The following is a 25,899-nucleotide window of genomic DNA, read 5'->3' on the forward strand; positions in this document are numbered from 1 at the left end:
TGCTGGGAGAGGAACATGATGACAAGTGGGGGTGAAGTAGTGTGAAAGCAAATTGGATTTATCTACATCGTTAATTGCTGCCCATAAGTAAAAATTAACTTTTCCTTTTTTAACAGTACTAGTGCCTGGCTGAAAACTTTATGAGCAATTGCTTCTGGTTTGTTTTATGGGAGCTCCAGCAGTCATATTTTGGAAGCTGTTACTTAAAATGATGTCACTGGCTCTGCAGGTGAGTAAAACACCCAAATAACTTTTCTTTTGAAATGTTCTTGCAGCAGCTGTTTCAACATATGAATCATAACTTCTCTGCCTTGACAACTGCAGCCATTTGAATTGCTTCTCAGAACAAAAGCATGACACACACAAATCCAGAATGGAATACAAATGCTTCTATTAAATACCTGCTTCCACAAACTCATATGAGTGATTATTTATAATTTTTAAAGGAAATTTATGTAGTTAATGCACTATGTGGATACCCAACCATCCCACAACATACAACTATAGCAGTGGTTAGAGAAAGCTGATTTAGTAGAATCTGACCCTACTTTAAAAGCAAGGAAATAGATTGAGAAAGGACAAAGCCATGTGGGATAAAAGTGGCAGAACCAAACTACATCTTTGAATTTCCTCCACCTTCATCTAGCACATCCCCTTTAGATCATGTTACTTTATTACTCAAGCTGGATTTTGACAATTGCTGTGCAAATGAACTTGAGGGGATACTACATGCAAAATCTCACTACATGTAAAGTAGCTGCATAAACTGATTTGCTTGTTTCAATTAAATTACTACATTTCTGCCTCACTGGGGTCCTCATTGCCCTTTGAGGCTACATTTATATAACATGACAGCAAAATGAGGACCAGATCTTTTAAAGCTTGGCTGCTCAGTTTCGATTATTTGGGTTGGAAAAGACCTCTAAGGTGATCAGGTCCAACCATTACTGCAGCACTGCCAAGTCCACCATTAAACCAGGTCCCCAAGTGCTGCATCTACACATCTTTTAAGTACCTCCAAGGATGGCGACTCCAACATTTCCCTGGGCACACTGTTTCATTGCTTGACAATCCTTTCATTGAAATAATTTTCCTAATACCCAGTCTAAAACTCCTCTAGTGCAACTTGAGGCCACTTCCTCTTGTCCTGTTACCTTTTACTTGTGAGAAGAGACAGATGCCCAGGTCACTGTGACCTCCTTTCAGGTAGCTGTAGAGAGTGATAAGGTTATGCATTCCCTCAGCTGCTCCTCATCAGATCTGCACTCCAGACCCTCCACCAGCTTTGTTGCCCTTCTCTGCACGCATTCCAACACCTCAGTGTCCTTATTTAGTGAGGGACCCAAAACTGAACACAGGATTTGAGGTGTGGCCTCACCAGTGCCAAGCATAGGGGGAGGATTGCTTCCCTACTCCTGCTGACCACGCTGTTTTTGGTACAAGCCAGGAGAATTATTAATGGCATTTTAAAAAGTGTGACAGGATAGACAAATTACTACAGGTTCTCCCGGCTTCTTAATGCAACCTCTGATGGTAGAGGATGTTCAGTACTTCATGTTATGGTCAGAAAATGACTGCAAATAAGCTTTAGAATGTAAACTGTGGAGAGGGAAAAAATAAGAGAAAAAAGAGCTAAATCATGGGTTGAGAGAAGAAAACCAAGATAGCTCTGGAGACAAACATTGAGGAAGAAAAGAAGAAGAATCATCAGCTGTGAGATATAAAGACCAAAATTATGTTAAGTACTGAGTATCAAAAGCAGAGAATCCACATGTATACATGTACATACATAAAATATAAAAATTATAGGTGTGGAGCTTGTTGTAAGTGAAAATAAACTGTAGCTTCTCACTGCACAAACCTGTGGGAGCAATCTTTTTTTACAACACACATTTGCAGGAGCAAAAGCCCAGTTGAATAGCAAGTCATAAAAAAACCTGAAAAAAATTACAATCTGATTTTTAATTACATGGAAATTAAGCCATTTACATCTGGACTTTGGCCCACGTACAGTCAAATATAAAAGCTGATTTTATTGCTATGCCCTGGATGTGACTCCCCTGTAAACTCCTTCATGGTAATTTATACAACCAAAACGTCTCTGTCACTCACTGTGTGGCATGCCTGAGCCACCATAGCTTCACTCAGCTAACTGCATATAAAGTCAGCAGAGTTATTTTACTCTGTGTTTTAAAGGCTGCTGTAGTTAACAGTCTGTAAACAACAGGGAAAAATTCAGCCTAAGAGTGATAAGAAACTGCAATTTTAAAATTGGCTTTCTGTATTCATATCTTTTTACCTGCAGCATCAGGAAAAAAAATCTTTCAGTTCTGGAAACAGCCATGAGATACCTCTTTTTACACATTTTCTGTTGGGATCTACAAGTGCCTTTTAGCATAATTTCACAATTTTATCTTATTTTCTGCCTGAAATCTGGGAAAAAAATAAAAAGCCTCAACCAAATGTGATAGATGGTCAAATGCCTCAAACCCGATTATGGTCACAGGAGGTTTGTGCATGTGGCTTGAGAAAAATCACATCTTTTTGGCTCACTAAGAGGAAACCTGTCCTTGACATTGCAGCAGCCTGCTCATGTGATGGCCAGTCCATCAGTGTGTACCCAGCCTTCTGGTGACATAACAAGTCCTAGAGGAAGAAAATAAAGCCTTGTGAAAAATATAAAAGGACTTTTTAGAATTCTGCCATTTTGGCTGCCAATTTTATTATGATAATTCAGTAGAATTTAACTAATAGAGAGTATTTATCAGAACATAAAGTTTACTTTAAAATGTAAGTGATACAATATAGTGCAGAACAAGGAATTACACACTGAAATCAAATATATATCCTTCTTTACTATCCAAAACACAAAATGCCTTTTGTCATTATGAAGGTCTGTTGAATGTGATGGCATTGGTCATCAGGACAGCTTTTCCCAAGGAAACTTTTGTCCTCTATTGCAGCTTCTCAGTAACTGCTTATGGACTTTCCTTCTGTCTTACCACTCACCCCGTTTTCCTAGCAGCTCCCACTTCAGTTTTGGAGCCAGATTCTCAAGAGGCTTTAGGCACCCTGTTCCCTGTGAAGTAAAGATTTGTTAGATGCCTAAATGCAAGGTGTATCTGGGTCAGGGTCTCTGCCTCTGCCTGAGAGCAGCCCCTTTCAAGGTCATTGAAGCTACTGGCTGCCCCGGAGCTCCAGATGAACCATCTCCATCTGGGAACCTGAGCATCTTGCACAAGTGTGTTACAGGAAGAAGAGGCCACATGTTCCAGATATGAGCTGAATCTGGGCCCAAGATTATGTCCTGTCTTGGGCATGCTTTACCCCTCTGCTGGGACCTGCTCCTGCCTCTCTGTATGTCCCATGAAGGCTGAGAGTGAGAGACAAAAACTGAGCAAAGGGACAAATGGCATTGCAGAGGTGGTAGGTACAGCCCTTGTACTCCACCCAGCTCTTAACAGAGCAGATGCTGCAGTTTCATGAGGCAAATAACCCCAGTGGGAAGCAAAAGCCCCATCCTCTCAGTCTCTCCTAAGAGCTGAGCTTCAAGGAGCCCAAAGGAAAGCAAGCACAAGCAGCTGGCTAGCCCTGCTCATGCTGTCTACTCCAGTTTGGCTCAGCACAAACTAGTCCCAAACCAACTTACAGAGTAACGGGGTGGTTTTCTCTTGCTGCTTTGTTTTCAATCAACTTGCAAGTTATTTTCTCTGGGATGATCACACAGAGCAAATGAAAAACTCAGTCCTGAATCCTCTACTGCTGTGGGGCATCCCTGTTTCAATGGGCAAAGTCTCTTGTTTAAATGCAGAATGGAAAATGGACAGCTTCATAAAAAGTGTAAGTCTTGGATAGCGTGCTTTGTACATATCAGATTTAATAATTATTATTTGGTTTAAATTAATGAGCTCTGGGAAAAAAAAAAAGAAAAAAGAAAGCAAAACAAAAAACAAAGCAAAACAAAAAATTCCAGCAAAATAAAACTGATAGCAGAGGGGTTCATGATTTCAATGGGATGAGAGTTAGTGCACCAGAGAATAAGCATCTTCAAAAATGGTTACAAAAGAAAGTAGTTTGTTTATCGAGGTGTTTAATAGGTTAAAGTCGATGTATTTAAGTACTTAAAATTAAGAACAGTCACTAAAAAAAAAAAAAAAAGAAATAAAGGGGATGGTGCAGGTTGTTCAGATGTATCAAGAAATATGCACAGCAAATTTCATTAGTCTACAAGGAAAGAGAGACAAATTTAACATACAGAAATACACAGAAACCAGTTTTCCTGCAGGCTATATTCCGTGTCTTCCACAGTCTTGCCCTAATTAGAAAATGTATTAAAACAGTACCAGCTGCAAAGCAAAAACACAAATAAGGGGTTATATTAATTTTCAAAGTCCAAAGTTGGTTTATAGTTGAGAGGAAAAGATAAATAATACTATTTTCAGATGACGAAGGAAAAGGGTGTAAAGTTATGGGAGAGTTCACTACTGGGGAAAATTAAGCAAATAATTCTTTGGTTTTTATATAAAAGGTGGAATTTTGCCTGTTTTAAAATAAAATCTAAAATTCACATTAAATTCAGTGAGCTCAGGTTTTCATTTCAGTCACTTCAGTGTATTGCACATAACGCCCCTAGAAATACTGTGCAGAGTTCCTCCTCAAAGCCGGGACTACACCAATCAGATCTACACGAACCCTATACCCTATGTTGATAATATTTATTTTCCTTTTTTTTTTTTTTTTTTCTCCTTTCTCTCCTCTGTGGAAGTGTAGGGACTATCAGCTGCTGTAGGAAAATGCTTGATTTCTGCATCTCACATACATCGATTTGGTCAATCTTCTTTGCAATCCTCCACTGAGCACAGTAAATGAACCCATTCAAGTAGGAAGGAAAAAAAGAAAAAGGAATTATAGAAAAAGCCGCTGTTTTCTGATGTGGTCGGAGGTGTTTTTGCAGCGGGGGCTGGTAAGGAGGGGCGCCGGGCAAGGGCGAGAGCCCCGACGGGACAGTCGGAGCCAGCCCGGGGATGCCCTCGGCAGGCCGGGCCGCCTCTCGGGCAGGAAGCCGCGCGGTCCCTCTGGGGTCCGGCTCGCCGGGACCAGCCCGGTCCCCGCTGCGGGGTTGCCTCCACCCGTGTCCGCGGGTGGCGGAGCCGCCACACGGGGTGCCACGGCCACCGCGCCCCCGCTTCGTCTGCTGCAGCGGCTGCGGGGACACGGCCGGGGTCCCGGGCTCCTCACTCTCCTTCCCCGTTTCAGTGAGCCGCAGCCACAGGTGGCCGTCGGCGAATGAGCTGGAAAGCGCGCTGCGAGCGGTGTGAAAACAAGCAAAGATTTATTTTCTTTCTTTCTTTCTTTCTTTCTTTTTTTTAGCTTCCTGGAAAAGGTGAAAATTCATTTAAATGGGCGAAGACCTGGGGGGAGCGAAGGGTTTCTGGGGATTTATCTGGAGGGACCAGGTGGTCGGGCACACGCAGACATCCCCTACGGGCCCACGGAGGCCAACAAGGTCTCACCCCGTGGGCCCACAGAGACAGGCTCATCGCGGGGCGGATCCTGCCATAAGACCCCACGCATCTGCGGGCGGAGCACACGCGTGGGCCCTGCCGCGTACTTTTAACAGCCCCAGAGAAATGATTGTCGCATCTCTTTCCCGTCCGTACCGTAGGGCGGCTCTCGGTGGGACGCCGAGGATACCCGCCGAAGCGGCCGGTACAGAGAGGTGAGCGGCAAACCCACCTCTCGGTCCAAGGATGCCTCCCCACGGGAACGGCAGGTCCGGATCCCGTGGGCAGACACGCGGGAGTCTGGCGGGAGAGAGTGAAATATGAACCGGCAAACCCCGAAATGAGGCCGGGCAGCTGAAAAGCGTCCAAGTCTGTCTCAAGCAAACCAAGAGATGAAACATTTCAGGTTATTACGTTCCGCCTTTGAAGCAAACCGTTTCCCGCAGATAACAATGCGTAGGTATATTTAGATAGCACGGCTCGTCCAAGGGGAATGTGTCTTGCGCTATTTGAGAAAAAACTCTAAGAGTAAGTGCAAATATTTGACGCTGAAGAGCTCTTAAGGCTTGAAGAGTACCATTTACTTATTTCTACACATCAGTGTGGGCTTAGGATGTTAAATAGATTAAAAGGCTAAGAGAGGTCACTGAAGTAGACTCTCTTTCTCTCATCCTGACTTTTTTTCCTTGCAAAGTTTTTGCACTTTCTTTCGAGTGTCCTTGGCAAACTCCTCTTAAGAGCCACCTCGGATACTGTATAAGTTTTTGCCGCTCTGAACCCCGGCCCCCTCCCCTCCTCTGGTCGACCCTCCCGAAGCTCCTCTTCTGTGCAGGCATTCAGCAAATATTTGCCTGCGGGGTCAAGATATTAATAAGCACTTTTCGGTCGCCTTTTATACGCGGGGCGCTCGGGAGCGCGGGGCAGCGGCGGCGCTGCCGGCCGGGCCGGGGCAGGTGAGCGTGGCTGTACCTGGCAGCGGGGGGCCGTGGCCCCAGTCCCCCCGCCGGCCGTGGGCTGCCCCGGCGGTGACACGGGCAGTCGGGGCCGAAGGGGACACAGGGGCGACCGCGGGAGTAGCCGCTCCGCCGAGGACGGACACGTCGTTTCAATTTAATCTCATTTAAAAAGACGTAACTAATAAATTTGTATGGACGGGGCTGCCGGAGACGTAAAGCAGAGTCGATAGTGGTTCAATCCCATTGAACCCTATTGAAAACCATGACAACAAGGAACAAGCTCCGATTTATCCCGGAGAGTTAAAGCACATTGTGGGAAGGCGTCAATCACCTATTATTCCAGATCTGAACAAATGCAAAATCTTGACTGGAACAAATGCTTCCAACAGGTCCGGGACATAGGGCTACATTTCCCTTTTGTCCACGGCCTAGCAGTTGGCATGTATTTGTGCTCCCCTCGCTCCGACCACCCAGGACGGCTGGGAGGCTGTGCTCGGAGCTGGGAGATAACTACTGTCACCAGGCACGCTTGATAGGTGGCTGCAGTAATCACGGCCTGGGAATCGTTTATATGGAGCCTGTCCAGTCCCGAAGAAATATGCGGGAAGGTGGCCAAATGAAGCCTTGTGCCCCGTTCATCTCGCCTACAAATCTCGCCGATATAAATCTCACCTCTCCCTTGCCGTTATTGCTAATTGACATTTTCCCCGAGAATTGTAACTGCTCCCAGAGGCGACACCCAGACCGGGGCGGGGAGGGGCGGTCGCGGCCGAGGGCAAGCGGGCAGCAGGTCTGGGGGACGAGAGAGGGGCTGGATAGATATAATCTATACACAATAGCTTATAGATGCCTGTTTGGACAGGGAAATAAGAGCCGACAAAGCGGCCGGAGAGACGAGTATCTCCGCGTGTATCTGAGTTTCCCTTTGCAGGCCCGCAGCGCATCGCCGCAGGGTTTCGCGACGTTCCCCCGTTGGGGATGAGCTGTGAGAGCCTCGGCCCGCGTTCAAAGGAAAGCTGATCTGCTGGGGAGGGGCTGGGTGTCCCCTTCTCTCCAGGCTTTTGCTCCATCCAGCCGGACTGGCCTCCCACTGCTTTCCGAGGCGTGCGCTCGTCCCTCCCGCGAAACCGGCGGGCAGCGACGGGGAAGGGCGCTGCGGCGGGCGGCTGGGAGCGTGTCCCGCCCCCGCCCTCTGTGCTCCCACGGCTTGAGCCACGCTGCGCGACCCGCGTGAAACATCGCCCCCATCGGTCACTGCTTCCGCTGCCCTGCAGCTGGGCACCGAGCCCTGTCGCTGCGGGTGTGCATTTGAGCGGCACGCTGGACTGCTTGTTTCTGTACCGTATTTTCTTAAGTCTTCGGCGGCCACCGCGGCCGGGTAAAGCCCGGCCGCAGCCTCGAGAGGGGACAGGGTCACCCGGTGAAAGGATGAGGCTGAGAGAAGGCGCTTGTCCCGCGGAGCTGCCGCCGGGCGCCCCCGAACCGTGCCAGCGCCTTCCTCCCGGGGGGCGCCGGTTCTCGGCTTCGCTCGCTTGCCTCTTTCGGCAGATGAAGCGGCGGTCGGCAGGGACGGCGCGGATAAATAGACGCACCGTGTTTGATCTTTTCTCCCCATCCCCAGCTGGAGTCATTTCACTCACTCACACACCCCGCCCTAAGAGATATTCCCTGGGTTATTACAAGACAAACTGGTGGTTAAAAAAAAAAAAAAAATCACCCCTACCCCCGTTCTGACTCTTCCTTGTAGACCGAGTATGCCAAGCTCCCGCTATTATCTTTCTCGAGAAAAAGGTGCACCTTCCACTACCATGCCCAGGAGATGCAAAAAACCCCATCCCAGAGATCCCATTCCTTAACGCACACAGCCGCCAACCTTCCCCGCCGAGACCTCGGTCGAGGTGTGAAAAATGCCCAGTTGAGGGTAGGAAACCTGCCAACAAGAAGAGATTTTGAGGTAGCACTGCAAACAGCCCGGCAAATAAAACAACGACTTAAATTCCATCCAGATTTAAAGAAAGAGGCAAGAGAGAGGGGAAAATAAAGAGGGAGAAGTGGGGAGGGGGCTCTCGGCATGCTCTGCGGATGTCCTGGGAGGATTCACTTTGTCTGCGGATAGAAGGGACGCTGGTGGCTTCGGTGGCGGATGGAGGGGGGTGGTTGTTGGTCATCCACATGCCACCCAAGATGTTATTCACTGCTAACAATTACCATTATCTGTCCCCACTTTTGGCTAATCAGACAGAATATGTAATGATGACGCCTGTTTCCTGCTGTCTTTGGGAGGTAACGGGTTATTCTCTCATGGGGGTGGCGGGAGGGGGGGGTTACACCTACTCCCATTAGGGCTTTAGCACTTGACTAATTCAGGTACTTAGCATCCTATAGACAGGGACGGTTTGAAAGCAGGCAGTGTTTGCAGTGGGGAGGACTGTTTATATAAACAGGACACCTCTGTAAACGACACTAATATTTGGGGTTAGGTGGAGATGGAAAAGAAGGTCCTCTTGAGCCGAGAGATTCCCCAGTAACTGGACGCAATCCTTTCCCTGCAGCTTTTAAGGAAGGGGGTTCGGTTTGGGGTGATATTTTTTGGGTGTGTGTGCATAACCTACCATGGCCACATCTGGAAGGATCAGTTTTACAGTGAGGAGCATTTTGGATTTACCAGAGCAGGATGCTAATAGCATAAAGCAAGCTTCTGACCATCGCCACTCAGCGGAGAACTACACCGGATCGCCGTATCGAGGGTGGATAGAAACAGACAGGAATCACTATCCCTGTGAGTATAAAACGGACAGGAATTCGCTATCTCTGCACAATTATCTTTTATTTGTTTCTCTTTGACGACGATGCGAAGCAGCGAATTGACAGTGTACATAGCCTACAGGATCGAGGGAATCCAGGCTGGGAGTTTTATAAAATATTACTAAATTTCAACAACGAATCAGCAGAAATATCCCGGGCACGATCTTAAGACAGAAAAGATGGTTTGGTTTTTGTTGTGGGTTATTTTGGGAGGCTCTTGGGGTTTTTTTGGTAGATCAGTGCATATTCCCAGCTATGGCAGAAACCAAAATCTCAGGCTGTGTCCACCTTTCTCTGTGCGCTTATAATTTAAGCCTACTTCCCGGGTTAGTTTTTTTACCCCCGTTTCACTGTTGCAAGAAATCCTGTCTTTTTGTGCTGAAGGGTTTGAGGCCAGCCCACGCTCCGCAGAGGAAAGCTGAGCAAGCTCCCGTGCCTCGCCTCCCCGCGCCGCCGCGGAGCGCCCTGCGCCACCGCCTAGATCCAAGAACCTGTCACCGCGGCGGGCAGGCTGCAGCTCGCAAACCCAGCTGTATAGCACATAAATTGTGCCACAGATACACGGCGTTTACTGTATACTTGTGTACACAGGGTGCGCAGGGAGATATCGTCATCTGAGTGGGTGCGAGAACACCCCGGGATAGGTTAAATATTAAGGTAATCGAGTGGCGAGTGAAAAGCAGTTATGAAAGGACCGGGGAGCCGCATATTCTGTTTCAGTACTTAGGGAACACGAGGGCTGGCAGCCCGCAATCCCCAGGATGTGCGCGGCGAAGTGGCTGTGCCCCTGTTGGGATTACCAGCGGGGAAAAGCGGGCCCCAGCCCGGACGACAGCCCGCTCGGTTCCGTGGGCTAGGTTTAATGTGTTCGTGGGGTTTGCTCACATTTATCGTTGACTGTTGGGATTAATCCGGCCCGGTAGGCAGACGGGGCTCTCCCTGCGAGAGGCGTTTCAGCTCTCGGCGGCCTCCTCGATGCCCGCCGCGCTCCCCGGCCCCGGCTGCTCCCTCTCTCTAACTCACTCGCTGTCCCCAGCTTCCGACGAGAGCGGCCCGGAGATGAGCTTGCCCGACTCCACCCAAAGGTCGCTCCCCGCCCGCGGCTCGGAGGCCGAGGAGAAGAAGAAGAAGCGGCGGGTGCTCTTCTCCAAGGCGCAGACGCTGGAGTTGGAGCGGAGGTTCCGGCAGCAGCGATACCTTTCGGCGCCCGAGCGGGAGCAGCTGGCCCGGCTGCTCAGCCTCACCCCCACACAGGTGAAGATCTGGTTCCAGAACCACCGCTACAAGATGAAGCGGGCGCGGAGCGAGGGCGCCGGCAGCCCCCAGCCGCGCCCGCCGGCCCTGCTGCGCCGGGTGGTGGTGCCGGTCCTGGTGCGGGACGGGGAGCCCTGCCGCGGCTGCCCCGCCAGTCCACCGGCTCCCACAGCGCGCCCCAAGCTGGGCTGCGCCCTGGCGGGATGCAGCGCCCAGGCCGCCCTCGCCCTGCAGGGCTACCGAGCCTGCCCGCCCGCCGCCGCCCTCGGCGTCTTCCCCGCGTACCAGCACTTAGCGCACCCCGCCGTCGTCTCCTGGGGATGGTGACAGCGGCACTCAGCCCTCCGGGGCCGGACTCATCCCACGGGCGCGGGCCGTAGCGCGGGGAAGGCGCCGCGGGGCAGGGGCACCGCGCGGCCGGGCTCGGGCGGGCCGGGCCGGGCGGCGGAGCGCGGCTCCGGGGCGGCGGCAGGCCGGGACGAAGCTGGCCGGGGCCACGCTCCCCTACACCGGCCTCACCCGAGGGCGAGGGTGCCGCGTGAGGCGCGAATTTCGTAAAACCTCCGCTCCTCCTCCTTCTCCTGTTCGAGAGATTCCTTGTTAAAAATTAATGATCATCCTAGCAATCTAGTGTGTTTTAAAATAGCTGACTCTTCCAGTGACTAATAAAATGATTTTTGGCAAATAAATTTTTCCTGGCGGAGAAGTGTAGTTTTGACAATTTGGACTGTTTCGTAGGATTGCCTCCTGTGCTATAAAATCCTAAATATCTCCAGTTGAATTTGACTTTCAATTTCTTTTATTTTATCCAAATGAGCCGGTAAATGGCAAATAAATTTTGCTGCAAGCAAATAACTGTAAACGCGGTCATAATTCCTAGAGGAAGTGTGAGCCCAGAGTCTCTCGCTCTGTCAACCCCCTCTCCCACGACTTTGCGTTTAAAGCGGCGATGTCTTCCACAGAGGCACTAAGGCAGGATCCAGAATTAAGCTAATCTTTCCGTTAGCCTGAAACGGTTCCAAATTTCTACTGGGGAAGGATAGCTAAGAAAATTATGTTTTGAAACTATTTGATAAACTACCGATTTTATTGCCTTGGGGTGAAAATAATACTATATATTATCTGCCAACCGCCAATGGGGAAAAACCCTAAAACTCCCTACAAAGCTAAACCCAGGTCCCTGAAACACGGACTAGACGGGCTGCTTCCATCCCTCCGACGGCACCTGCAGACCATGAACGCTGAGGGAATATTTGGGGCAAAAATCCCACGGGGACTGGTACAGATAACGTGGCCGCCGAGGAAAAGGTGTCGACGGAAAGGGACCCGTAGGAGATATTTAAATGGGGTGTGTGGGGTTTTTGTTTATTTGTTTGCTTTTAATTCCCTGGAAGGGGTTAATTTTGAACGCGGTATGTCCCTGGCATGTGATGTGCTGCCTACACATCCCGGGGAGCCCACGGAGAGCGAAGATGGGAGGTGCTGCCGTCGCGGATGAGGAGGCGACCAAAAGCGCACACCAGTTTCCGTGGGTGATTTTGGCCGCCTCCTCGGGCAGAATGGCCCCGCTCTCCTCCCACCCCTACCTTAGCCAGGGCTTCGCACCCTCCACCTGAGCGGCTCGGTGTCGCCTCTAGCCAGCTACAGCGCAGGACAGGCCGGGGAGAACGAAGGGACGCCAGTCCTCCCACCTACATCTCCTCCCCGCTTGTACAGGAGGCCGTGTGCCAAGACGGAGGCACAGAGCAGATCAGGCCTCTGGGCTGTGCGGGAAGGACCTGGGGAAACAGCTTCTGTGTCACCTGGGTTTGGTTTTATTGTTTGGTTGGTTGATTGGTGGGTTTTGATTTTTTGTTGTTGTTGTCTTTCCCCCGCCCCTGTCCCTTTATTTTCCCTCCTGCCATCCGAAATCTTTTTTTTTTTTTTCGTCTCAGCTGCTGGCCACCTTGTCTCCCATATGGATGGGGTTATCTTAGAAGAATCTCCCAGAGAATCGCTCCTTAAACCTCCTTTTGTCTTGGAGGTTGAAAAGAGCATTGTTGTGTATGAAAAGGACCTAGACAAAATCCGCACTGTTTCGATTCAGGACTGTTTAATCAGTCCCTAGTGACAATTTTATGGGTTTTAGGCGGTACAATAGCATCTTTTAAAACCTTGTGGCCTTCATGAAAACAAAGGGCTTGAATTTTATGGGCTTACAACTCCAATTAGAACAGTGCCAATGTGTATGGGAGATTATCAAATTTGTATCATAAAACCCCTCTAATAATAAATGATTACTGGAAGCTGGGGAGGGGCGGGGGTAGAAAGGACCCAGACTTCAAGCAATGGACTTTGTCGCATGTAGTTTTAAAAGTACAGATGCTTCCCTCCATTTTAACCCTTTGCAACCCAGCTATGCAGCAGGATCATCTGTGAAAAATAGTGTGATAACGTCATTAGAAAAGGAAACAAAGACAACGGGACAAGACTGCTCCTCCTCAGCACAAATCTACCTTCCATCAGCTTGCAGAGTGTTTGCAGCATCTCACCTGGAAGGATCCTTTCCTGGCTTCTCGCTGCAGGACAGCAGCTGCTGTCCTGTCCAAGAGTCCACACACTGCCATAGGAAGGCTCTGCAAAATAGGAGGGCTTCCTTAAATTACTGCTTTTATGAGCTACTGTAGATCCAGGTAATGACAGGGGATGTCCCTTCCCAATCCCACGCTGCAGTGATTTTCTCTGATCACCAGCTGCAATGTCACCTGATGTGGGTTTCTTCACAAAAAATGTACAATTTGTGAGTGTTGCCTTTTACCAAGTCCAGGGAATGAGAAAGGTCCAGTACCCAGGCACTAGCAAAGACTAACAAGGTGCTCTGGCAGGGAAAGTGAAGGCATCTCAACAGGGGTAGGGGGAAGATGGCAGAGACATATTCAAACATGAAAAAAATCAGCCCTCTATTTTAATTCACTCAAGTAGAAAGAAGAATATTAAATATTGAGGCAATTCAATAGTCTATGGAGATTTACAGAAAAGAAAAAGCCTTGTGAAGAGGATAGGATGAGACTGAAAATATTATTTTTTTCCTGACAGAAACAAATTAATCTGTCCAAATTTTAAGCACATTTAGCAAGGAAAATAGTTAACTTTACCAACAGTTAAGCTGTATCTAGGAGATACTTCTTAACAAGTGCCACTAATAACAGCTTCAGGACAAGAGAAAATTAGCACCTTTCAGTGTAGTTTCTGCTAATTTGACTTGTTTTTTGATAAGGCATGAAATCATCTCAGTTATTGGTTTAGATTTTTTCATCTCCTCCTCAAAGGGGTGAATGCACAGTTTCTGCCTTTTCTCTTTCTTTTTCTCCACCAGGTCTCATTTTTACTTTCACCCTGCAAACAGACCTGTGAATTTCACTGAAACTAATGAATAAGCATATCATGATCAAGACCTAATGCCATCTTCAGCTAATGAAAAGCATTGCTAACATCTACAAACATATTCCTGTGTGCTTCATTCTTAGCTAGTAAATAAACTTTTGACTTTGCAAAGGCCCAGTCCTGTTTCAGTGGGAGCCCCTGGGCACATGTTTGTTAACTCAGAACTGAGACATTAAGACAAGCGACCAGGTTGCCTCTATTTTTGGACAAGAGTTCTGAAAGAGCATATGATCCAGCCTCTTTGTTATACTTCATGAACAAGTTGAGTGTACCCCTGCCAATGCACATCCATCATTCATCTTTGTATATACACACACCATACATTTTAAAAATTACAACAGATGAAAAACATCACCTCTGAAGCAGAGCTCTGCCATGCTCCAAATTCTCTTGTCACTGACTTAGGAAAGGCTCCTGGCAGCCTTGCAGTATGTATGTCTTGGTTAATGACCCATCTGAACTGTGCTGTTATCTAAGTGCGGGTCAGGTCTGTCAAAACTTTTGGAATTTCATCCCCTTGTACCTTGGAGCATTTGATGGGAATAGGCCTTCCACCCTGGCTGAGAGCCCAGCACAGTGAGCTCACTTTCAGCAACTGGTGGTGTCCAACTCTAGTTGTGAAGAAGCCCAGTTCTGGCTCTCCCTGTCCTCAGTGACCCTCAGAAGTTGCAGTTCATTGTTTAAGGTAGTGTCTTACTGGACTTGAGTCCTTGATAGCTGCTGCTTCTTGGGAAATGGGAACAGCTAAGATACAGGAAGAAGAAGGAGGAAGAGGGATTGTTCAGAGCTCTGGAATTTGTTTTCCCCAGTAACTGTTGTCTGATGAACACTTGCCTGCGCATGAGAAAAATGAATTGTTTTGCTTTGTTTGTGTGAGTGACCTTTGTTTTCCCTCTTAAACTGCCTTTATCTCAACCCATGAATTTTCTCACTTTTTCTTTTTAATTCTCTCCCCCATCCCCTCAGTGGCAGAATGTGTGGTGCTTAGTTTCTGGCTGGAGTTAAACCATGGCTCCCAGTTTAAAGCAAACTTCCTGTGGGAAAGGAGGCAATGGAATGAGAGCAGAAAAGTTGCTTTATGCTCCTCAAGCATAGAGCTGAAGTAACACTCAGGAGCAGAGGAGCTCAGATCAACAGAAACACTATTAAAATGACTAAAAAATCACACAGCTACTGGGTATAACAAACCCAAAGAGATCTCCATCTGCCACTAAGCAAAATTTATTGAGCTATGAGATCAGGTTGCTTTTTATCATATTCAGGCTCATAATTGCCTTCTAAATGATGAAGAAAATCAGCTCTCTAGACCAAGGATGTTGGCAGTTTTCTCCACTGCTTTCCTATTTAAAAGATGTCATAAGGTGTTCTGGAAAAAGCAAAGATCTCTCCAGAACACAGTTACAGCTTTTTTAATATTCAGGACCAACATGGAGAAAAGTCCATTTCTGACATCCACTGGTTTCAGACTACCTTCCTAAATAAAAGGAGAGCCAAACATTTACTTCTTCACAGGCCTTTGCTCAATCTAAGTCTTAAACTTCAGAGTTAGATATCCTCTTCAGAATCTCACAGAATTTGATTCCAGATGAGTAATACTTTAAAAGAGAAAAAAAACGAGAGAGACAGAGAGACGTAGCAAAAGGACGTAGGCAAACCAGTAACAACAGTGAAAAGATTAAATCTCCTCACCACTTTTGGTGCACAGGATGTGTTTTCATGGGACTGTCCTTGCTGCTTTTGAACAGTTCAGGGGCATCTCCCAAGATCATGTCTCCAAGACAGCCCTGCTCATTAGTTCATAGTATGGACAAAAATGATTTCTTGATATTCCCACAGTGTTTGACTTTGCAATAATTTTTGGCAGGAAACATCTGACTTTTTACACTGAGAATGCAGTTTTCCCCTTATGTCCTTATTTTTCTGTTTGAGTTTGTGGGGGGTTTGGTACTAAGGTAATGCATTTATGATATTCAACACTAATCACAATTTTACTAAATCATAAATATAGCCACTTAAAAATATAATAAAATATCGATCTGGAGAGAAAAAAATCTTTCTGTTGTTTGTGTGCATTCATGTAGAGGTCCTAATTGGACACATCTGCCTTCTGCAAAATTCAGTGTTATCCATGAGGATTGCTTTGCCATCACAATTCAGAAAACTCCTCTTCTGCTGCTTGCTGGGCACCATTTGGGAAGTCCTCATGTTCCATTTCTCTGTTGTTTTCAGGGATCTTCCTGTTATCAGATATCCTTCTTTGCTATTTCTATGCACAGTTAAAGGGTGTCACTGTTTTTACTCAGCTTTTCCCTTTACTTCTCCTAAGCTAGCCTCAGGATGCTACTGTTGGGATCTTCAATATTGAAGTTCTGCCTTCATCACCACAAGTATTACCTCTGTGCATGGTTTACCTGCCTTCTAGTGGTGGCTGAGATGGTGTTAATATTCTTTCCTCCCTCATATTTTCTTTTTGAACCAGTGATTTGGCACACTATTTTCTTCACTCATGTCTAACATAATGATCTTGGGGAAATAATTTTACTACCATGTAAAATTCAGTCTCAGTTTTCACAGTACCAATGTGTACATGTGTGAATACTGCCACATTTTTTGTATTCAGATTCGACTACTGAAAAATAACTTTATGCTTCAAAGAAACCTAGACTTCTTTATTGTTTTTGGCTTTAAGTACTATAGTTTAAATACTCCTTGGGGAACAGAGAGTTGAGTTTTGAGTGCACTGAAATTTCAAGACCTTTCAGGAATACTGTTCTGGCATTTACATTTTTAAAAAGATGTTGAAGCACTAAAGAGCCATCGTGGAAGAACTTCAGGAAAGATGAAGGCTTGGCCATCATCCTGTGGAGTGAAGGTTGGGGTAGGTGTCCTGTCTATTCTAGCTTACCAAAGAGGCTGGTGAAGCAACTGATGTAAAAGCATTCACACAGCAAACATAGACCTTTCTGTTCAGCAGCAATGTTTAATGAGGTCAAATAGATTGACAAAATCTACTCTGAAATTTGTCACATCTCCTAACTAGTAGAATAATAAGGCCTTTTTTTACCAGGATTTGGTGACAAAATCCCTGACTCTGAAAAAATTTCATGGGATATTTGAGCAAAAGTGTTCTTATTTAGTCATAGATATTTGTCTTGTGCTGAAAATGAATCTCCATGGCTCATAGTGTATTGGAGATGACAGTGCTTGTTCAGAACTGACCCTTCCGATCTTTAAGTATATACATTTCTATTTGTTACCTGGTGGACTTCAGGTATGCAAATTATCACCACTCTTGGGCTACTTTGGTTTCAGATAATCATCAAAGAACCCAATCAATCAGTATTAAAAAGAGGATTTTGCACCAGATATAGGTAGAAAGCTCTTCAATGCTACAGCTGCATATGCCAACCACCAGGTAGATGACTTGCCTAGAAGAGCTGCTGAATTTGGGGTAGATGCAGCTGCAAGGGCAGTGCTGAGGCTGTGTAACAGGACAGGCTCTTGTTTGCTGCGTGGCGTGGCCCCACAGCCACATTGCTGATGGCAGGTGGGGGCTCTCCTGGGCTGCTTGAAAAATCTGTACCCAGCTGCACGTAACACTCTGTGTCTCTATTTCTGGCAGCCCCCACCTGCAAGTGTGCAGCTATCCTAAGGCAGTGATGATAGCAGAAGGCCAGATCCTCACCCTTCTCCCCAGCACCTTTTCCCCTGTGCTATGGCAGCATGAAAATCACCCACGCTGTCTTAGGTCTCCTTTTGGTCACTGTCCTTTCTCCCTCTAGCACTGACTTCACAGAAAATGGGGGCTGCTAAGGACATCTTCAGACTTCCAAGGGCACCTTGTAACAGCTGGGAAAAGAGTTGAGAAATCAGGAGGCTGAGGAAATGTATGTGTGACTGTCTTGCTTTTTTTTCCTCTTTCCTTGCTCTCTCTCTCCACCATCAGGCTATGCCTACTATGGAATCAGGCCAGTAGCTGCTCCTAACAGCCTCACTTTGCATTTTTTCACTATTGTCACTGTATCAGCCAATCATGTAAAAAAAATTACATATTGACTTGGCAGGTGCTTCTGTTTTGAACATGATTAAATAACTTTTTATTGTCATCTTCAAAGCATTTTTACGGTCATTTACTGAGTGAAAGGGGCTCTGATTTTGTGAGTATCTGCCAGAATATGTTTGATCCTGTCATCATTTCTTCAGAAAATCACGCGCCTGTAGCTAGAGCGCAAGATATGGTAAGTGCATGAATTGTCCATTGCACTCTGCACTTACAACACTGCCTTCATTGTCAATGATAACAACAGCAGGGGAGAGATCTTGGGAGCTAAACTACCTGCTGTTTTCTCCTTGATGTTTGAGCTCTTGGATGCTGCATGAATCTCAGAGATACAAGGAGTCACTTCTCTGTTGATGCCCAATTTTATGGGTTGTTTAAACATGGTATGGTGCTGTAATTAGAGCTGACAATAAAGAATTTCTATTTCAGAGGTCATGCTGGGTGTTTCATTGTGCATCAGCATGGCAGAATTAAAGCACTGGTCGAGACCTGGGCCATGCTTTGCTGCTGCTCTTGGAGCTGCTCTGTGGGTTTCCCTTGGACACCCAATTTTGAATTCCCATCAAGCTCCTACATATTGCACACTATTCATATGTACCCCTCAAATTTCCCAATTCCACTGAATCAGCACTTTGCTGCAAAAAAAACAGAGCACTCCCTGTCAGCATGATCTATCTATGCAACAGCCTTCACTGACCTTCATCTGGGCTTACAGATTTTGTGCACATCAAAATAGAAGTACTTCTTTCTAGATGAGTTAGGCTAGTAATATTGTGTGCATGAAGCAAAGAGAGTTACAAGTAGCTCATCTTTGTTTAAATTTAGCAGTAACCAGCTGGCCACATTCTGTAGGAAGCAGGAAGGGAGGAATCACAGGGAGGAAGGGATCTGATGAAAAATCAAGCAGAGGCTATAAAAACATTTCTCTAAAATGGCAGCATAATGAAAAAGGGATGCCAAGCAAAGAGCTTACTGATCATCTGTGTATCACTCATAACATACTCCAGCTAGCTCAGCCTTTGGTTTGGAGGGGACATGCAGGTGCTGGGAAGGATCGCTTCCCACGCATGGTATTTTCTGCAGGATTCTTTTCCACAGACCAAATTTAATTGTACTTCATTAACACCCTTTGAGACTGGCTGTTAAAGCACAAGGTAAAAAAGGCATAAAGTTGATGAAAATGAGTGTCAGCATTCCTGAGAACAACCAAAATGAGGCTGAAAGCAGAGGTTTGACTCTCCAAAAAAACCTCTGGACTAAGTGGCTTCGTCTTTCCCTCATTTTCCTGCTCTTTAGTCCCCCAGGACTACTGCATCATAACTATTGCTCTGCCATCTGTGTTTCTTTCATTGCTGGCTGTGCCAGAACTTCCCTTTGACTGCCGTTACTTTTCCTCTCATACAATGATTAACAGAGAAATTAAACTCATATAAAATCAGTACTCATGGAACAATTTGAAAGACAAAACAGTCAGTTAATAATAACAATGACCTTTTACATAGCAACAAAGCAGCTCCTCACATCAGGAGGGAAAAACAATTTGCTTCCAGGACTTCTTTCTTTTGGTTGGAAATGTAAAAGGAATGAGACTGTAAGAGGTATCGAAGATTCACATGACTATCTCTGACTGTGCTGGGTCTGGCTGAGCTGGAGTTAATGTCTCCCACAGCAGCCCTCACAGTGCTGTGCTTTGCACAGGTAACTAGAAGGCTGTGGATAACATACCAGTGTTTTGGCTACTGCTGGGCAGGGCTGGCACAGCATCAATGATGTCTCTCAACTGTCGCCCTCACCAAGGGGCTGGGAGTGGGAGGGGGCACAGCCAGGCCAGGTGATCCAAATTGACCAAAAGGATATTCCATACCATGTGACATCAGCTCAGATATAAGAGTGAAGGAAATCAGGAGGAATGGGCGGGAGGGGGCAGGGTATTTGTTATGTAGAGTGGTTGTCTTCTGGAATAGCCACTACAAGTGCTGAAGCCCTCTTTCTCAGCAGCTGGTTGAACACTACTTACTGATGGGAAATATAGAATAAACTTTTCTCTTTGTGTAAGAGCAGTGCAAACTTCTGCTTTAGTAAACTGCCTTATCTCAGCCTATGAGTTGTTTTCTGTCTTATTTTGTTTCCCCTGTTCAGCTGGGAGGGGGACTGGCAGAACAGCTTGGTGGGCACCAGGTGTCCAGCCAAGGTCAACCCACCACACTAACAAAGGAATATTTCTGGTTACATTTGTTTATGTTTGTGTGCCTGTACCACATGTTCAAGACCATTCTACACTAGTATTAAAAATCTATGAATCAGATATCAAAAATCATGAGGCTAATGTAAATAATAATGAGATTTAAAGAAAAAGTTTTTGTTTGAAGAACAGTTTTGTTACATTTTAAGTGTTGCTTGATCTATTTTGCCTTTTCAGAAGAGCTCTTCAAGCTCATGAGAACTAAAATGGTTTATGTTTGCATGTATGTCACTTCATCATTTGACCTCAAGGACTGTGACACTGAAAAGAGTACAGTGGCAGACCTGTGAAAATCCTGAGTTGATGAATTTTGCATTTTCAAAGCCCTGCTATAAAATAATCTTCCCTTCATGTATTTAGCTGTAGGGGAAAGGTCCCTTCAGCCTTATCTCTACTTTTAAAAGCATCATAAGCCAGGTATTCAGATGATGCTCATCACCAAAGCAGCAGGAACATCATCCATCCATCCATCCATCCATCCATCCATCCATCCATCCATCCACCCATCCACCCATCCACCCATCCATCCCCAGATAAAGGTTTGACCTGATTAATTTAATCATCTGACATTGATGTATGCATAATATACATTTCCCCCCTTCAAATGTACACAGCTCTAGTCCACAGCCTTTGATTAATATGCTATCTTTATTTCTCAGAACAGTAATTTGCCACTGTCTGCATTCCAAATTAGTATCAGATCCTTTGAAACAGTGATTCTCCATCCACATACTTCCCTTCAAAACCCAGCTTAAGGGTATTGACCCTCTGGATTGATTGGAACAGCATCCATGAAGTTGCAGGCCCGGCCATGCCACAGACGTGGAAAGATTCACAGTAATTTCACTGTGCCCCTTTCACAGGTCGGAAGCCACATGGCATTCCCAAAGCCCCATAACACCTGGTCCCCCAGGACACTTGTACATTATAACAAGTGTTAGAGTCTTTACATTAAGAGCTAATGCCCTACTGTAAAAAAAAGGAAGGAAATCAAGGTAAGAGAAAAAGTAAATGAAAGAGTGAAAGAAGAGAACGTGCATACAGAAAGAGTGGAAGCAAAACTTCATTGTCATGGAGTAGCCATGTGCAGCTCTTGGGAAATCTGGAGTCTCAGACGTGACCACTACAGGGACACACAGTGTACAGGTGAAATGGCTGAAGCACCATGAGGAATGCAGCCACTGAGAGTGTGATTTCTGTGTACTCTGTAACTGTGAGGCAGTGCCATGGTGCTAGCATTTTTCAAACACATGCTGTTGACCTGTTCCTCTGCTGCACTGCAGAGAGGGGCAGTCTGGACAGCACATCCACAGCTGACTAACCAGGGCTGATTGGGAAGCCAGTCTTTACTCATGAAAGCTGTGGGCGATGGAGAGATTAATCCTGGCCTGTCAGGGTATGGTGCCTCCCATGCTTGCTTGATCACAGGACCATCCAAAAAAGCTTTCCTCCTATTTTTTCTGGTCACCCTTCTGGGTGCCTTTGCTATCTGATTTGACTTTGTGAAGCCACAGAAGCATATATAGTGTAAGTCATGTGGAAGAAGAGTCTGACTTATTAGATTTACTGAAACGTCTTTCTTAACTACTAAATATTGTACAGAGTAAAAGCAAAGGGCTTGCTAATCAGGAAAGAGGTAGATCGTAGCAAAGAGACAATTATGAAAATCAGGAAGCAATTTAATTGTCTGAAAACAGCTTAATTAGGAAGAATATAATTTTCTTAAATGATAGTAATCATTTTCCTGGGGATTAAAGAATAGCAGATCTTAACTCCAATGAAAATAACTTTTGCTATCAGAAACAAATGCAAATGAAAAAATAATGAAAAAAATAAGTAAATCTTAATATTATTTGGTATTGTAGTTTATCTGTGGTTTTGGAGGTATTTTTTAAATTTGTTTGGCTTTTTGGGGGGGTTTTGTCTGTTTGTTTTGTTTACTGTCTAGATGTGGAACCAGTATTTATCTATAGCAGAACAGCTTCTAAACTTGTCAGCAGGGGAAAGGTTCCCCATTTCTGTAGAAGCTTTCTCATTGTATGGTAAAAAACAGTCAGAACCTCCCTCACTGGCCAAAAGATAAGAAAAATACTACAGTAAGCAAGTAAATATATCAAGGGTGCAGTGTTGCTGGACACTATAGACTATAGACTTCAGAGAACTAGCACTCAACACTGTTAGGGGTGTACTTAGAAGCCTAAGGATACAGTCTAAAAGCTCCTGCATTGACCTGTAATAGTGATAGGTAAGGCCTGTCTTGTTCAGGGAAACACTTAATCTCTTCCTTAACTTCAATGAAAACCTCATGATCTGCCTCATGCTTATCCAGATGCTATTTCCTGGGAGAAATAAATAACAACTGTTGCACACACAAATATATTTTAGTGTCCTTTTATTTGCAAATTTCACTCTTCAAACACCAGGACATTCTAGAAATTGGGCAGCCCCTGGGCTTATTTACACTGTTAAAAACTTAGGGATCTGATCACACTGAATTTCTCCAATGAAATCTCTGCCTCAGCACACAATGTGTCTGAAATTCCTTAAGAAAGAAATTGAACAATGTTTTGTATATTTCCGGCTCTTCATATTATTTTTTCCAAGTTAAGAAATACACACGGGGCAGAAAATCTTTTCTCTCTCCTGTCAATAACATGGTGAGACACTGGGAGAGGTTTCCCAGAGAAGCTGTGGATGCCTGAATCCTGGAAATATTCAGGACTAGGTTGGATGGTGCCCTGAGCAACCAAGTCTAGTGGAAGAGGTTCTTGCCCATGGCATGGGCAGAGGGTCTTTAAGGTCCTTTCCAACTTAAACCATTCTATGATTCACTGATTCAGTGGCAAGATGGCTGAGCTAATCTATCAGTTTGTCGAAGCTAGAAGGGCCATCCATTTCCTTTCCCATCCCTGGCACCCAAAGTATACGCGAGAATGTGAGTAAAATATGGTGTCATGGTTTGATACTGGCACAATGCCAGTGCCCCCATGAAAATGTAACCTCTCAATTGAATGCTGTGAAATATGATTGAGAACAGAGCAAAGCAGGCCCAAGCTTAATAACAAGGAAAAAAACTTTAAGCTACTATTACTATATTACTATATTACTATAAAAGGAAAGAGAAGGAAAAAACCCACACAAAATTCGAAATGAAAACTTTCCAAAGCATTCCTCCTCCCACCACCCAACTCCAACAAACCACAGCGAGACACAATCTGGACCCCAATCAGGTTTCCACCCTCCAGACAATTGATACTCAGTCCATTGAGGGGACAGAGTCTCTCCTGTGCCACAGACCCCCCAAAAAACACAGATGCCACATGCTGTGCTTCCATGTCACTCATGGCACTGCCCGGAGAAAAAGTTTGCCATGGTGACCCTTCTCCTTTCCATGCACAGTGCTCTCACCACCAATGCATGGATGGACAGACTGCTTTTAGGATTTTTCCTTTCAAGGATGCCCTGCCAAGAGGGGAAAAAACCAGCAGTTCAGTTTCTCATTTTTGGGACCACAGTCCCCCCCATTTCCCCCTGTGGCCGAAGGTCCAAGAACAGAGATCTTCTTTTCTTCTTCTTCTTTGAGGACAGGAGGCACCACCACAAACCCCCTAACTTTTCTCTGTTCACTCCACTTCTGTCTTTTCCCAGCTGAAGTAGGTCTCTTGGCTCACTGGCATCCTCCTAAAATTCAGTCTCTCTTGGAGAAGAAGACTGGTTCAGGTTGCGGCTACCAAGAAAAAGTCCAGCCAAAGCCACTCCATCATCTCCTCCCACCTAGAATTCCTCCTTCTAACATCACAGGGTCCAAGCTGTCTGTCTTCCTCTCTTTCAAACCAAGGAGGAGAAAAATTTCACAAAGCTTTCATTTCTCAGGAAGGGTTAAAAGTCCCGACTCCCAGGGATGGCTCGATGCCCAGGCTCCAGCTCCCACAGGCAGCTGGGCACCTTGCAGCCCCCTGCTCTTCTCCTTCCCCGTGGTGAACTGCTGACAAAAACTGCTGATGTCTCTCTCTCAAGAGAGAGACTCTGGGGGGGAATGGAGACATCCCAGATTTCTGCACCCTTCCATCTGCAGAGGCCAGCCCGGTTCCAGCCCCTCCACCCTTGGATCTACCCCAGTCAGGCCACGGGCCTTCCCCTCCCCACCCAGCCACGGCCAGGCAGGGGAGAGGCTGCACTGCGGCTGACCGGAACTAAAGAGAGCGAGTTCCCCTGGGAATTCTGCTTTTAACCCCTCTGTGCTCTCAGAGGCGTGTCCACCTTCAATTGGTCAGTATCCAAATCAACCTCTTCCTTCTGAGAAAAAATATTTTTCCATGTCAAACCATGACATATGGCAACCATAAAATGTAGTCCACATTCCTTTGGAAAATGACTCTTTAAAAAATGCATTTCCATGTTGCCACAGGAAAGCAATTTATCAAAGATTGAAAAATACTGGTCCTACAGAAGGACCAGGGAAAAGACAGCTGGGAAGCAGAGTCTGAAAGAGATCTAGTAAATCAGTTCAGTGGAAACTGACATAAAAATAGAGGGTAAAAAAGGTTAGTGTAATCCTTGGATTTTGAAGACAATTTGGAAAGTCAGAGGAAGGAAGTGATTTCTCTTCACCTTTGTTTTTGATGAGATCAGTACTAGATCACTATGACTACTGACTGCATCCATATCTTCTAAACAATATGCAAACAAGATTCACAAACCAATCCAAGAAAGATCAAAATAAAAAGCTAAAATACCTGAAAAGTTATCTCTGCTTGGCTTAACTAAAGACTGAAACATCATTTCATTGTATCATAAAGATCTCTTCCCTGAGACACATAGGGTTATTATGCTAATAATTATGGTAAGAGACATGGGATTCTGTTCCTGAACCCTTTGCAGTAATAGGGCTGATCCACAGGATTGGTTTTACTCTAGTCTTCCTAGAGGACACCCCTCTTCAGTCTAAGCAGAAGGTCAGAACAAAAATAGAGGCTGAAAGCCAGACAAACCCAATCTTGGAGCAGCTCAGGCCATTGGAAATGTGCAAGTTATTAACCAAGGTAAATACTCTTTTAATGAAGAGGCCCCTGTGCAATGCACATTTAGATCACACTCAAGGCTCCAGGTGAGTGAATGGAATGACTGGTGACATACAGGAGGCCAGGCAACACAATTAATTGCTTTCTGATTTTATTCTGGTCAGTATAAATCAGTGTGCAAGCAATACTACTGATAGGTCTGGGCTGAACAGTGGGACTCTGAGCCCAGTTTTGCAGACTAGATCTTCAGAGTAGGCAAGCAGGATGGCTTTGAGGAGAGCTGCAGTAAAGAGGATCTAACCCCACTTTCCAAGGTAAATTCTAACTCAAGCATTGCATCTTAAATCTTAACCTTCCCACTCAACCATTGTGATTGGAGAAGCTGTTGTTTTGGTTTGTATGTCTTCTTGTAAAGCAGGTTCTTTTTTCAGGCTGAGTAGCACCTTTCACCAGCAGTGCTCAGGCTGAGACTAAAAATTCTACTTGTAGACTAAGTCACTACTTAATGCAAGAATGGCTGTGGCAGAATCTGGCTGCAGTGTGCTCTTGTGTTGAGGAGCACTTTAGTCACCATCAACCCTTGTTTGTTTTCATCAGAGAATCACTTACAGAGTCAAGAAGTTCTTCATGCAAG

General features: G+C 45.8%; 1 protein-coding gene across 1 annotated transcript; it reads left to right on the plus strand.

Moving 5' to 3' along the window:
- The first annotated feature begins 9,057 nt into the window (after nucleotides 1-9,057).
- Nucleotides 9,058-10,846, plus strand: NKX2-8 (NK2 homeobox 8). Its single transcript, XM_021542904.2, has 2 exons — nucleotides 9,058-9,239; nucleotides 10,302-10,846. The coding sequence occupies exons 1-2, from the start codon at nucleotides 9,074-9,076 to the stop codon at nucleotides 10,844-10,846; spliced, it is 711 nt and encodes a 236-aa protein (XP_021398579.1). The 5' UTR covers nucleotides 9,058-9,073.
- The last annotated feature ends 15,053 nt before the right edge of the window (nucleotides 10,847-25,899 follow it).

Source organism: Lonchura striata, chromosome 6 (assembly GCF_046129695.1).
Source record: "Lonchura striata isolate bLonStr1 chromosome 6, bLonStr1.mat, whole genome shotgun sequence".
Classification (NCBI taxonomy): Eukaryota; Metazoa; Chordata; class Aves; order Passeriformes; family Estrildidae; genus Lonchura; species Lonchura striata.